Source organism: Rattus norvegicus, chromosome 2 (assembly GCF_036323735.1).
Source record: "Rattus norvegicus strain BN/NHsdMcwi chromosome 2, GRCr8, whole genome shotgun sequence".
In the NCBI taxonomy this organism is placed as follows: Eukaryota; Metazoa; Chordata; class Mammalia; order Rodentia; family Muridae; genus Rattus; species Rattus norvegicus.
The window spans coordinates 177,462,495-177,477,241 of record NC_086020.1 but is presented as its reverse complement, the minus strand read 5'-3'; the positions used below and the strand labels follow the sequence as shown (position 1 = coordinate 177,477,241).

General features: G+C 50.1%; 1 protein-coding gene across 12 annotated transcripts in view; it reads right to left on the bottom strand.

The window, feature by feature from the left end:
- Positions 1–1,272: 1,272 nt before the first annotated feature.
- The window catches only part of Adar (adenosine deaminase, RNA-specific), a 39,894-nt gene continuing 26,419 nt past the window's right edge, over positions 1,273–14,747 (bottom strand). For 7 of the 12 annotated variants that reach the window (XM_063282623.1, XM_039103210.2, XM_006232778.4 and 4 more), the window contains 11 exons: positions 14,226–14,364; positions 13,915–14,099; positions 8,916–9,141; positions 8,530–8,701; positions 7,884–7,977; positions 7,244–7,366; positions 6,861–6,994; positions 4,891–5,073; positions 4,383–4,495; positions 3,970–4,097; positions 1,273–3,792 (listed from right to left, as the gene is read on the bottom strand). In XM_063282623.1, coding sequence (XP_063138693.1) covers positions 3,546–3,792; positions 3,970–4,097; positions 4,383–4,495; positions 4,891–5,073; positions 6,861–6,994; positions 7,244–7,366; positions 7,884–7,977; positions 8,530–8,701; positions 8,916–9,141; positions 13,915–14,099; positions 14,226–14,364 — 1,744 coding nt within the window. In that variant the 3' untranslated portion in view covers positions 1,273–3,545. 12 annotated transcript variants of the gene reach the window in all.

The window sequence follows — 14,747 nt, the reverse complement described above, 5'->3', positions numbered from 1 at the left end:
TCCCCTTAGTAGATGCAAAAGAAGTGGCCAGGTGGCTAGCCCAGAAGGGACCTCTGGGGAAGACCTTCTGTAAGGAACCAGCGGGGGCAGGGTGGGCTGGGGCTTCCTTTCCAGTCCAGGTTCTAAAATACCCAGGCTTCAGTCAGCTGGCCGACTCCCGCAGCATAGACTTGATCTGTGCTCAAATCCTGGGATCAGAGTGAATTTGTTGGGGAGCCTCTTTGGGCCTTCACCTAGGCTTTAAGGAAACCATCTACTGTCTTTAAATTTGAGGGCCAGGGATCAGCAGAATCCACTTGTACATGATACTACTTTATTCTGAGCAACATTTGTAGCCCACAAAGCTGGCTACGCCCTCAGAGACTGGAATACTCCATCCCCCAAATCTGAACCCAGTGGCCTGCACTGAGACCTCCGGACTGCAGGAGCTGTCACCCTGAACTGCCTTCAAAATTGCTGAGTTCCCTGAGCATTACATTTTTTTTTTTTTTTTTGGTTCTTTTTTTCGGAGCTGGGGACCGAACCCAGGGCCTTGCGCTTCCTAGGTAAGCGCTCTACCACTGAGCTAAATCCCCAGCCCCCCTGAGCATTACATTTAAACAGGTGGTAAATGATACCATGAAGTCCTGGACTAAAGTGTTGTGTCCCAAAACATGTCACTGGGTCTTCTACCCTCAGCTGACTCATCTGTCTAAAGGACGAGGGAGTTTACACTCAATGTCTGGGTATGGTGTCACCGTTGAAAGGCCAAAGATAGGTTTTCCAGGAGTTCTGAAGTAAGTTACTAAGAGCTGGGCTTCCTTAAAATTTAAGAGGGAGACTTTCAATGCCATCCACAAAGCTAAAGTTAAAAGGTGAACCTGAAAGCGTTGTGGTCCTGGCTGCAGTTCCCTTCCAAAAGACACAGTGTAAGGCCGAAGGCTTGTGGGGAGAGAAACCCAGCCAGACTGGCAGAAGCTGAGATTTCTGAGTTTTTAGTGCTGTCTTTTCATTTGGGGCTGTGAAATCCAGTAAGCCTCAACCTCCACACCCCCCGAAAATGGGAACAAAAAATAGGAGTAGGCGCAGGTGGGAACGGGAGTTTTGAAGCAGGGGAAGTGCTGAGGGCATACCTGAGTGCCCAACCGGCTGGCAGACCACACTGCAGACTGCAGAAGCAGTGGGTCCATTGAAACAGCTGTGGCTGTGGCCAGAGCTCTTAATGTCACAGGTCCCTTTGTTCCCAATGTCACCTCCCCCAAGCAACCAAGATATAAAACTTTCTAACAGTCCTGATGCTTCAGCGTTTTTATTCTGAGGAATGTATACTGTCACTTGTATAGGGACACAAGAAGGGACTGCATCCATCACAGCGCGGAGGCTATGCCTGGCCACTGCCCTACTAGGCCAACAAAGTCCCTTCAACTTGAGTACAGGAAATAGTTTCAAGCATTGACAATTCTTAAACGTGATTATTCAAAGAATGCAAGACAGCCACAGTTCAGACAAATCAACTACAGAAATTATTAAGAGACGTTGTGGAGGGAGGCCCTGCTTTTTAAAGATCACACAAAAAGGTGAAGGAAACACAGTGGGAGCTCTGCCCTTGGCCAGCAGGACTGGAGGCAGGGGTGGGGTGGGATGCAGATACCAGTGGCTCGCTTCAGCAAGCACACACAGCACAGGGATACCTTGCTCTCCTCCACCCACAGGAACCCAGAACCACAAGTTTTCTAGATAGGGGTCTGTGTGAATACCCAGAAAGGACCAGAGGAACCCTAGGAATCAAAGGGAACGTCTCTGGCCTTTAGACCCCAGATCTAAAGCTTCCTGCCAGGCTTGGGGCCACAGTGGTTCTGCTTCAGATGCGGGTGCCAGAAGGTAACATGCCTCCAGCTGACACAAGCATGGTGCTGCTCTCGCTTCTGCAGACACCAGCAGTTCTGCAGGATGATTTGGTGCTGTGCAGACATCCCCAGTATATTGTTAAGTCCTAAGTTCCTGTGGGATCCAGATTTGATCATGGGTTGAGTAGGCAGTAGTCATTAGACTTAGTGTGAATGTGATGTTTGCTGTTGGCAGTGGGCCGGAGGGTGGGGGAGCCAGGCAACACTGAGGCGTAAGCAAGGGAGTGCAGGAAGCTGCTGAGCACACTGGCAGCTGTCTCCAGAGGGAGCCGCAGCATTCAGAGGAAAGAGGTGGGCTCGGTCCTGGAGGGGCAGAATGGAGCAGGGTCGAACTGTCTGGTTGATTTGAGGCTAGAGTCAGACTCTACAAAGACTAAGGCTCCCACATAGCCACAAATCACTGTCAGAGGGGGAGGAGTCAAAGAAGCCCACCCCAGGGTGGGAGGCTAGCCTGCCCTGCCATCTACAACACTTTTATGTATATGAAGATTCTCAAAGGAGCAGGATAGAAGATTCCAGGCCTTGTGCCCTGCCTGTGAACCAGCTTCTGAAGCTATCTGATATAATGAAGTACATTCACTAATGGAAAAATATATTTGCATCTCAAGTCTGCGATGCAGTTCAGAATCAACACCTCTGGCTTTTTAGAAACAATTTTATACAAGGCTTTGTCAACTTCTGCTGTATCTGTGCATGAGAAGAACCCCAACGGACCAACGTTGACGTTTTGCATTTACTTTTGCTCCGTCTGGACAAAGATAATCTGCCCTCCAGGACTTGTCCTTGGCTTTCACCAGTCCCTGGGGCCTGTGTCCCCATACCCACGGGGGACAGAGCCAGCTTCTGGGGATGCTCCATGGAGGACGGATGGCGGTGTAGCTACATTCCGAGGAGTGGTGATGCACTCTGGTCAGTGCTTTGTGGGCCCCTGCTGGGTCTTGCTCGGCTTGGGCACCTTCCTCAGTCCCATGGCTGACTTCCAACTTCCCAGCTGCCCAGGAGGGGAACTGCCTTGGCGGGCCAGCACGGCCCATTACTAGGTAGGGTTTGCCTGTCCAACCACATCTTACCACATTCCTGTTGCCCTACAACCCCTGACACACTTTTCGACTCCTGCCCTTGTAAACAGTTCACCCATCCTTTGTTTGCCTCTATCTATCCTCTGGGGTGGGTAAGCAGAAACCTCACAGGAAGGCATCCTAGGAGGAAGGGGGACAGAACGGGGACCTGCACATCTACAGGTGACATCATTAAGTCCCTGACATGATTTACAGAGAACTGATGGGGATGGGATCAAACCCACAAGAGGCCAGTGAAGCAAAGGAAAAGGAGATGAGAAAAACTCCACAGAACTAAGCCCAAGGGGCCCAGGCTCCATGTGATCAAGAACTGTCTATGCTACATGTGGAATGGTAGTGCTTCCTCTTCCTTTAATCTCGGCCTCTTCCCTTGGGAAAAGGGAGGTGGGAACTTGGCCAGACCCCACCTCGAAATCCCAAAGCAAGCAGGATTAATGGGAACCAAAGGTCTTTACCATCTATTATGGTTTCTCCATTAAAAAATGGGGGGGAGGGGGTTAAAAAAGGCCCCTAAACTCTGGCCCAATGTGATGAGGAATGCTATGACCTCCCTCTGACCCCATGGGAACACACCCCACTATCAGTCATTGGGCACTGGACAGAGATAAAAGTTCTTTTCCTCCTGGGGTTTGCTGATCCAATTCCCATAGCCCATGTCCCTCAGGCTTTTCTTGAAGTAGTTCTTGGCTAAGTCGTAGTCACGGGCAGCTTTCTTGGCCTCCCCATAGGAGAGCTGCAGCAAATCTCTGCGGGCTCGGAAGGAGCAGAGCTTCTTAAACTGAAGGAAAATATTCTTCTTAGACACCCGCGACAACTCTTTCCCTGGTCTGGGGAAACAAAGGCACCGGTTATTCATCTGTAAGCAGATGGGGTGGGTGAGGTGGGGGCCAAGCTGTGAATTTTGCACAGGGTGGATGGCCCTTAATTCTGGACTAGCAGGCAGGGGCCTGCCCTCAGGAGTCTGGAAAGGAAGCCCGGCTGGGCCTCTCCTATGGCCTCCTTACCCATCCACGGTGCCCCTGGTGCCATCCAGGATCTCCAGGTCATAGCCATCAGCCAAGCACCAGTTGACGCTTGTCTCTTTGGTCTTTCCGGACTGCCTTTTGGAATCATACACACTGACTCGGCCGACCTAGGAAGCCACGGAGCAAGTGATGGAAGAGGGAAGGAAGCCTTTTAGACACAGGTTTAGAGGACAAGACTCTGGGAGAGGAGCATGAGGGCCTCATGTTTCCCCTGGTGAGCTGCACTGACTTAAGCATGAGTCAGACTCACTAAGGACCGAGTCTAAGCCCAGGTACCCACAGGGAGGAAAAGCTCGCTCTTGAGACCCCAGCAAAGGATTCCCTTTCCATAGTACATAGCTTTGCCTAAGAAGGAGGTATGGGTCAAGAGTAACCGGAATAGGTCATGGCACCTTGGGGTGGTTGACAATAAAGGGATAACGTAGTCCATCCTCAAATGCATTCCCATCTCTGGTCACACGGCAGCAAATAGCACGGGTCAGATGCCCTTGGCTGAAAAGGTAACCTGGGTGAAGATAGACGCAAGTTTACACCTAGGCTGCAGTGAGTGCCGCCAAGAGGCAAGGGTACACACGGTGTGGGAAGATGAGACAGTCACCAGGACAGAAAAGCAGCTCCCGACTGTGACCACGCAGGCCTTTCAATACCTATGCTCAAGACACAGGCAGAGGTAAGGCAGAGCCTGAGGAGAAGATGCAAGTACGACAGTGAGGCTTTAGTCTGGCATCTTTTCTTGACTTGCTACCCACGCCCACCTTCCCTGACATAGCAGACCAGCCACTTAGATCCCGTTCCTAAGGCAAAAATTAGAAGGGAGACATATAGGACAACATGGCCTACAGCTTGCTGGGATCCGAGCCAAAGACAAGTGCGTTACAGCTCACACAGTAGGACTCTTACCTAATGTCACAGATTTCAGGTACACAGGCTGTAGGAAGTGTGTCAACAGCGCCCCTTGCAGGCCTAGCACATTCCAGCGTAGGATTTTGTCACTACAGGACATGGTACGGAGTCTTTCCCCAAGCCGGATGCCATCCCACGTGGGTACAATGTCACTGGACTCCACAGGAATTGTGCCTTCCCCTGCATCAGACACTTGAGTTAGGTCGATGAAGGCGAAAGGACCAAACCATGTCCTGGGCACACTATGTGCACTCCCGTATGGGGCAGTGGCTGCCGTTTTCAGACACACCAGAAGAGGGCATCAGATCCCATTACAGATGGTTGTGAGCCACCATGTGGTGCTGGGAATTGAACTCAGGACCTCTGGAGGAAGTCAGTGCTCTTAACCGCTGTGCCATATCTCTAGCCTGGCTGCTCATATTTTATAACACCTACTTTGTGCCTAGTATGGTGCTTGGTACTAAGGATGATGAGCAGAACTCAAGACTTAGCTTCTTGCTATGTTTGTGGGATGAGTGGAAAGAAAGGGAGAGGTGCAGAAACTCTGGCTGCTCACAGGGCTCAGTTTACCTGAGTTATGGTGGGGGACAGCACAGAAACTGAGGGCAGAGGAGTCAGGGAAGCTCAAGCACAAGGGAGAAAAAGCAGCTGCACTGAGTGTTGTAGACACAGAACAGCAAAAGCAAAGGCAGCCAGAGTCTTGTGTTTCAGGGAACAGAGAGCGGGTGCAAGGCAGCAGCTGGTTGAGGGGAAGGGGCAGCGTGACACCGAAGGCTTCTGAGTGCAGTGGGGATCCAGATTCACTCAGCCACACTTCTCTCCCTGGTTTCATTATTAGCAGTGTGTATAGTGTGTATGTGCATGTGTGCAGTGTGTGTGTGCATGTGTGCAATACCCTTAGGCAGGCCAGAAACTCATTGGCTGCCAGTCATTCTTCAATTTTTTGAGGCATGGTCTCTGAACCTGATGCTCATTATTTGGCTAAACAGAATCCTCCTGCCTCCAAGTCCCTAACACTGGGGCTGTAGGCAAGTACCCACAATTGGGTTCTGGGGATCAGAATTCAAGTCCCTATGCCTTACCCAGCAGACACTTTACCACTGGGCATCATCTCCCAGCTTTTGGGTTTTTTGGTTTGTTTAGGGCTACGACTCATATGCTACACCACACAACCCACCCACGCTAAACACAACACCAAGTACCCCCACGCTTGTTCCACCACTACAACCGCTCTGGAGCAGCGTCACCTCACAAAGAAGTCTTTTACACTGCAAAGTCCTAGGTCGTGCTCTGTGTCTAGGGATCTGTCTACTCTGTTCCCTTCAGACATGAAACCCTATGGCATGTTCTTCTGTGACTTCTAGCATGTTTTCAAGGTCCATGTTGTGCCAGGCTCAGGCCTCCATTCCTCCCTATGATAGACGGTGTCCCATCATAGGATATAACTCTTCATTTATCCAAGGGCAAGCACCTGTGTTCTCTCCACCCTGGCCACTGTGACTAATGCTACTACAAGCACCCCGTCCGTGTTTCTGTGGACACACACACCCCTCCTTCCCTAGGTGCATGTCTCCGAGGGCAGCACGGGTTGTCTGCTGACTGTGTTCACACTTTAGAGTGTTTGCTTAGCAGGAAGGGAAAGGACAGATTCATGTCTGAGGACCACCTGGATGACACCAAAGTGTGAAGGGACAGGAGCGATGTGACTGGACACTGGAGGACAGAAGAGAGGCTAGGATGCTGGGGGTAGGGCACAGCCACAGCAGGGCATCCCTCAGTGATGTCCAGCTCAGTGAAGCCCACCGCCCATCCGCCTTCATTTCCGCACACCCCCTCCCATGACCATGACTCAGAGTATGGTGCTCCCCAGGCACATGGGGACACCCCTCACGTGCATGCTGCCTCACTGCCCACTGGCAGTCTTGAGGAACCTCTGTGAGGAGGAAGGAGGCCCACCTATCACTTACCATTCTCCACCTTGGTGCGAAGCTTGCCTTGCTTGGGATTTTCAAAGACAGGGTAATGGCGGGACTCTGTGCTTTCCACAGCACGGTCACTGCAGGATTTGTCAAAGAGGGCTCCATCTCCACATGGTGCCGTGCTGCCAAGCAATCACATAGTTAGGACTCCACCTACACCTCTCCTTCTAGCCTCACGGGTCTTGAAACCACTCAACATCCAAGCCAGGGACATTTCATTAAGCCTATATGGGTACTGGGTGGCGGGGATGCTTTGCCATCTGGGCGTGCACCTCAGACACAGAGCAGGTGAGGCTGACAGTGCGAGGGCGAGGGCGAGGGCAAGGGCAGGAGCAGAGGGGTACATGGACAGCCAAGCCAGGGGTGCAGACCTGATGTAGAGGTGAAAAGAAACCGTCTTTTTTATCTGGAGCTTCTCTCCTCCCCTGGCCAGCTCGAATATGCTGTTCTTGGCAGTGTGGTGGTTGTACTTCATCAGCTCACTGTAGAGAAACCTACCAGAAGGAAGCTGGCTAGGAGGCATGGAGCTTGCGCAGAGCAGACCACACCTCCACATGCTCTGCCCGCTGAGCCAGGGTGAGAAAGGTCTCCATAGCACACCGCTTTCCGCTTGTCAGGTAGCAGAGGGACTGGGAAGTTCTCTACAGATCTCTGCATCTCAGAAGAGGTAGCAGTCTTTGGAGCAGCCACATGACTCCAGGCAGAATAACCCGGGTCGAGGCCTCAGAGGGCGGGCTGCTGCTTCTCCCGGCCTCTTGCCCTTCATAACTTAAAGAGGACTCAGAAGAAAGCTGGCCGGGGCAGGGGATGTACAGGTTCTCACATGGAGGGGAGCTGCTTCATTCAAGGATAAGGACTCAGATCGCTGTATGTTGAAGAGATGCGGCCAGGCCACAAAAGGGACTGACTGAACCACAGGCCCAACAGACTGCCACCGATCTGCTGGGGTCTCGGGGAGGCGAGTGGACTTGGGGCCCATGAAAGACGAACGGCTGCACCCATCTTACTCACCTGATGAAGCCTCTCCGGGAGATGATTTCAGCATGGCAGTCATTGACAGTCTCTCCTTTCAGGCTGAGAGAGTCCCCTTTCACACAGCGATTCCCTGGGAAGGCCATCAAAACAGAACAGGGGTAACAGGGGTGCTGGTGAAGCAGGTGAAGATGGAGGGCAGAAATGGCCCTGAGCAGACAGATTCTGGGCTCTGTGTCTTAGACTAGGGAACAAGAACACCCCTGACAGCACGGCGTGCACACCTATCTCAGCATCTGAAAGGCTGAAGCATTGAGCTCCTGCATCAACGCAAAACAAAATCTTCAAGTCAAACCCCACTCAAACCCAAACTCATTCCAAGTCTGAGTTGACAGCAGCCAACATGAACAGAACGAGTCCTTACTGAGACGCCAAGGGACAACCTCAGACTTCAAAGACTGAATGTTTCTGCTGGATTTACCTGCTAACACTAACTATAAAAATCTTAACTGCACCAATTCTAAAATGTTTTGAGTGTCACATTGAGTGTCACAACATTGAAGACACTCAACCTACATGGAGTCTTTTGTCTTTGTCTCTTTTGGACTCGCTCACAATGACTTCAGAGAGGGTGAGGACCTGCTAGCAGGCATCAAGGCCCATGTCTCAGGGACCACTCACTCACCAGTCCCCAAACTGACAACAACACCCATGTCCTCAGGATCTCTCTTCATAATAATAGCAGCCAGGATCTTGCGGCCGAGCAGGGAGGGCTGGAAACTGTTGGTCAGAGCGTTGAAGCATCTGTGGCTCAGCATAGCTATCTGGTCGTGGAAGGTGCTACCAGTGAGAGGAAGCTGTGGGGACAGGAGCAGTGTCAGGGGCTGCCCTGCCTGCGTCCACTGCACGTCAGTTGCAGGAGAAGTCGTCTTTCCCCATCCCACACCCCAGACATGCACTCTACTGAGACCAAGACTGAAGCCTAGGATTAATTACAAATCCTCCCAGGGAGGAGCAAGCAGAACCCCACCATGCCCCAAAAAAGAGAGTGCCAAAAGCAGATGTCTTAACTGTCTTTGGATGTGCATCTGGGGACCTGGAAAGGAGTAGCATAGTTCTTCTGAGACTGGCCCCGGTTACTGGGGTTACCTCTGCGAAACCCAACTGCTCTGCCTTCTCGCTCTCCCCGATCAAGACACGAAGGGCTGCATCCGCTGCGTCTTGCTTGCCCTGTTTCTTGCTGTGTGCACACACGGCTGGAAACCAGCGGCCCCCAACTTTTGCTTGGTAAACAAACCTTTGGGATGAGAAAGAGAATGAAGACAAGCAGCAGAGGACCCTGCCAGCTGTGCTGTGGGGAGGCCATCCTAGCAAACATAAGGGCCTGCTGGTCTCATTTGGAGGCACGGCTCAGATTTTGGTCATTCAGGAATTACATGACTTTTTTTTTCTTTTTCTTTTTGCTACCCAGATGACAGCTGTACTTTTTTTTTTTTTTTTTTTTTTTTTAGTATTTTCTTTTAAACAGACCCATGAGAACTATAAATATATTTAAAAGTAAATTTCATTTCATTACCATAAACAGGAAAACAGTACCATTTCCCATAAATGCTACAATCTTATTAAATTCTGTCTAGGCACTGTACTGGTACCTGCAGAGTCTCTGAGCTGTTCCTTATTTAAAGAGAGGATGAGAGCGAATTGGAAAAGGTTTCTTTACAGGCTGGGAAGATGGCTCAGTTGGTGAAGTACTTCCCTTGCAAGCACTAGGACCTCCTCCCCCACAAAAAAGGTTTGGCACGGTGGTGCAGCATGTCTGCAAGCCCAGCAGTAGAGGGAAAGGCAGGTGGATTCAATCCCTAGGGCCAGCTGCCTAGATAGCCGAGCCAAGCCAGCAGCTTCAGGCCAAGGGAGAGACCCTGTCTCCAAATTTCAAAACAAACAGAAAGAAAAAGAGTAGTGATGGAGACGGAGGGAAGACAGACATTTATTTGCACTCCACTCACACAACTGTGTGCACACATACATGAAAAAGCTTTCTTCTCAGGTAGAAATGAAGGAATAACTGTCTTCCCACATACCCGGGTGTTCCGCACTCTCTGATCCCCAGACTTCAAGACTGGGCTCCATGGAGACCAAGCAAGTGCTCTACCACTGAGCTGTATCCCTAACACTGTCTGATTTTTAAAATATCCAGCTTTAGTTGGGTAGTGGTGGCACATGCCTTTAATCCTAGCTCTTGGGAGTCAGAGGCAGGGGGATCTCTGAGTTAGAGGCCAGCCTGGTCTACAGAATGATTTCTAGGACAGCCAAGGCTCTCAAAAAACAAAACAAAACAGTATTTGTTCCTTTCCAGCAGGCTTGAGATGGCCATAGGGGAGTGGGGTGGAGGGTGACCCCACTGTTCGTTCCTGTAAACCCCGTGGCAGCCGGAGCACAGCAGCATGGAAACTAGCACCCTTTTGAAGTCTTTCCTTTCTGCCAGACCCTAACGCAAATTTAGTTCTGGATAAAGTCAACGGTGCGGAACAAGCACAGCCCGCCTCTGCCACCCACACTGGGCTTCCCACTGCCGTTCAGGAACTAAGTATCTAGATGCCTGGTTCCCTTCTTAGCCCATGTTGGCAAGTCCCTTCTAGCTGGTGGGCAGATTTCAGAATTACAGTAAGGGCGGCAGGAAAGAGTCTAGTGAGCAGGGAACTGTGTTGGGTCTCTGCCTCTGCAGACCAGGACTCTGGCTAGTCTGTCTTTGGAAAGGATGACACCTTGTCACATACTCTTGTGTATCTGAGTAAGCTTGTTAATTATGAAATGAGAATCCTTTAGAGCTGTCCTTTCTCATAAAGAAGTCACAAGCCACGACCAGTTCAGGCCCTCAGTTATCCTGGCCACACTTCAAGTGCTCAGTGACTACATTCAGACAGTGGACAGGCTTTTAGCAGAGACAGGCAGGGTTTTATTTTTATTTTAAATTGTGTATGCGTGTCTGTGCAGTGCCTTGGAAGGCTAGAAGAGATGTTGGCTCCCCCGGGAGCTGGAGTCACAAGTGGTTTTGAGCTGCCTGGTAGATTCTGGGAACTGGAGTCCTCTGCAGGACCAGTCTGCACTCTAACTGCTGAGCCTTCTCTCCAGCCCTCAGAGGGAGTGAAGAGTACAACAGAATAAACTGATGCTGGGTAGAGCATGCAGGGAAGCACGGTTCAGACAAGGCCTCTCAGAGACGGGTAAGGGATTAGTGTACAGGCGGAGGTCAACAGGCCAAGACAGGTTATAAGGAGAGGCAAGGAGGAGAACGAAGATGAGGAAACAAGCACGTAAGGGGAGGGGACCGGGACCTGAGCTAGGAGGAGTAATTCCTTCATACTTCCTGACAGATTCAAGGAAGGCAGGTGGCCTGGTCTGGAGAAAATCAAGTATTTCCTGTTTTCTAAACTGGGAAGTGAGGTTACCAGTTTAGATTGCTAAGAGCGATTTTGGTGGATTCTGAGGCAAAGGTCTGGAAGAGTTCTCTCAAAGCAGAAAAAAGAATTTAGCACAAAGTGCTAGTAAGAGACAAGGGTGGTGAGAGGACAGCTCCACTCAAACCATCAGTGACTCCTCACTGCTTTTCTGCTACGGCTCAGCCGACCTACAAGGCAGGCCCTGTGGGCGGCCCAAGTGCTGCTGCAGCAGTTGCTACCAGGCTCACCCTCCCCTCACTTACTCCCTGCTCCCCACCAGACCACCTCTCAGTCCCTTTAGCAGATCTGTCCTCCCCACAGGAGTAGATAGACGGCTGTCCCTTGGTGTCCATGGGAGATGGTTCTAGGACTCCTGAGGACACCAGAACCACTGAGCACTCAGTCCTTGATATAAAATGCCATGGTGTTTGCAAATAAGCCTGAGTATTCTGCTGTGCCTGCATCGTCTCTAGCTACTCACAATACACTGCGTAGTGATGTACTGGGTACGAAGTAGTGACCTTACCGCTCAGGGAACAATACGTATCTGCGTATGTGCAGTATTCGCACAGCTGTGTGAGAGGTGATGCTGAGAATTAAACCCAGATGCACTTCGTTAAGTCAAAAGATGCAGTTTCAATGGACACAGGCTGCCTGCCTTGTCCTACATCCTGTGTTTTCTCTCAGTCATCTGAAAGTGATTTTTAAGCATCACTTCCTGGGAGAAGCCTTCCCCTGAGGGAGTCAAGCTGGGCCACGCAGGGCAGTCTAGCCTTCCACAAGACTTAGCAAATGTAACTTCACACTTCCTCAGTGACTGCAGGCTACACTGATAAAAGGGGCTCCACACACATGTGTTATGTGCTGTTGAAGTTTTTTGTGTATTAATATTTTCGTTCATATTTTGAACATATAGATGCCATATTTTGTCTATTTGTAGTTTATTTTATGAAAGAGTTCTTCAGAAAGAACCTATGCAAGGTAAATAATTTAGGCCTGGGGTTATTGTGTATTTTTTCTTAGGTGGTCCTTTTACTCTGGATCAATTTTTCCAGGCCTTTTCCTTTATGGCTTTGTTTTGTGGAAGATCTTAGAAACGCCCCTGCTTTCTCTAGTGATTACTGTGATTTCATTTATGTAAATCTTGGATTGTGTGGAATTGAGGTGCAGGAAAGGGGGCAGGCAGAGGCCATCCCATGCCTGTCTCTTCTGGGCACTGCCCTTGCTCCTCTGTTCCTGTCTATCCACCTACAGTTCCCACTGTTTCAACGCCTGCTAGGGTCATTACACTTACTACTTCGCTTTTCTTTAATTTTCTGAGCTATTCGTTTTAATTATTGAGACAGAATCCCTCTACAAGTTTTGGTTGTCCTGGTACTCCCTACGTAGGCAAGGAACTTTCTACCTGCCTCTGCCTCCCAAAGACTGGGTTTAAATTAACGGCATGCTCCACCACCCCTGCTCCTTCTGAGATATCCTTAAAGATTTATTTTTGGTAGGACTCAGAATCAAGTTTCTAGTTCCAAAATAAATTCTATTGGTGATTTCTTACTAACGTTATTTGAAGCATGGAGCTTAATTAGGGAGCTTTTTTAATGGACTTTCATGAGATGGGGTACAGCTTAGTTGGCACAGGGGCTTGGCTACACCCGTACACATACACACGTGATCGCCCACCTATTGGAAAGTCCACTTGCTTTCTCCATCTTTGACTGCTATTAACTTTCTGTATGCTACATGCTTCACATTACTTCCTACGCTTCCTTATTAGTATAGCTGTACTGGAGGAGGGTGATCTCTTCCACAGCCCTTCCCTCGGCCTACTGCTGAATGTGGAACATGCTGAGTAAACTGGTGTGATGGTACCACTGTGTCATCCCAGCACTTGGGAGGTGCAGGTAGGAGGACAGAGAGTTCAAGGCTAGCCTATTACACAGTGAGACTAAAGCTAAGAAAAATAAAAATAAAAACAGAATATAAAGTGATCTAGAAAGGGATCTGGAGAGACAGCTCCAGCTAAGAGTTAAGAGCACTGCCCGATCTTCCAAAGGACCTGGGTTCAACTCCCGGTATCCACATGGTGGCTGACAACTGGTCTGCTGCTCACAGCAGTCAGTTCCAAGACGTTTGACACCCTTTTCTGGCCTCCTCAGGGATTGCATATCCAGGTGACATTCATGCAAACACACATAAAACAAACAAACTAACTAACTAACTAACTAACTAGCTAACTAACAAGCTAGCTAGCTCTCCCTGACAGTACTTCTAGGTGAATACCAGGCTGCAGGCCAGTGCATGCTACGCCAGGAGGAATGAAGCAGGTACATCTGGCCCAGTGACCAGGAGGGTACTTGAAAGGATAGAAATTAAACTTTCCAAAAATTGCATAGTTTTCCAACCATCTGAATGATCTTTAGTATGAAACTAAAATTAGCTCATAAAACGAAAAAGCTCACACTCAGTGGAACAGTGACTGGATTCTCAAGATGGCTGACCTAATAGCTTCAGGAGGCTGTGCAGACAATTTGCCCTCTCGTTATTCATAGGTAATGTGCATCAATTCTTCCCCTGAGGTCACCAGCTACTCCCAGCTGGTGACACACGGTTACAGTCAGGACTGAGATACTCACTTGGGTTCATGAGGAGGTCCAGACTGGTCAATGAGCTTGAACTCAGCAGCAAAGCCATGAGAGCGGGCGTACTCCAACAAGCCACCCACAGGGTTGGTGTTCAGGTACCTTACGAGCTCACCGATCCTCCGGATCTTGTTGGGAGCCACAGATTCATCAAGTGAGTCTGTGTTCGCACCTCCAGACTAAGAGGAAATTAGTTGAAGAGGAACCAGTAATATGTCAGAAAACTGAGAGGGACTCAAAGACAACCCTACCTGACCGCGCTGTCAGAAACAATGAGCTGTAGCTTGAGCAGGACAACGCCCCACCTGGTCATCAGCGGAATTGGCCGCCTCCTCTTGCAGAGCTTTCATGGCTTCCTCTGCGGCCATCTGCTTTGCTACTTTCTTGCTGGGGGCACTCACAGAGGGGAAAGTCTGGGCTCCTACTGCCACACAGTACTGGAACCTTAGATGAAACGATGGGCAAAAGATCACAATGGCTGGGCTGAGATGGTCTGCCTCACCTTGGTCAAGCCGCTATCTTCCACCTCCTGCAGCTCTTACACACATTGCCTGTGGCCTTGGATGGCCAGCGCTCTGCCCACCTCCTGCCCCTGGTGTCTCCTGACCAGTTAACCACTCAACATGCAGGGGTTAACCAAGCCCTCTCCAGGAAGCCTGGTTTTGAACAACCATGTGCATGGAACTCTCAAGTAGGGAGCTACTAAGGCAAGCCCAGGTCCTAAATCTTTGTGTCCCACCATACTGTCCACACTGTGACCCTACCTAGTCCTCCATCCCCTCGAACTCCTAATCCCAGATTCTCTGTTTCATAGCAGCACCCAGGCC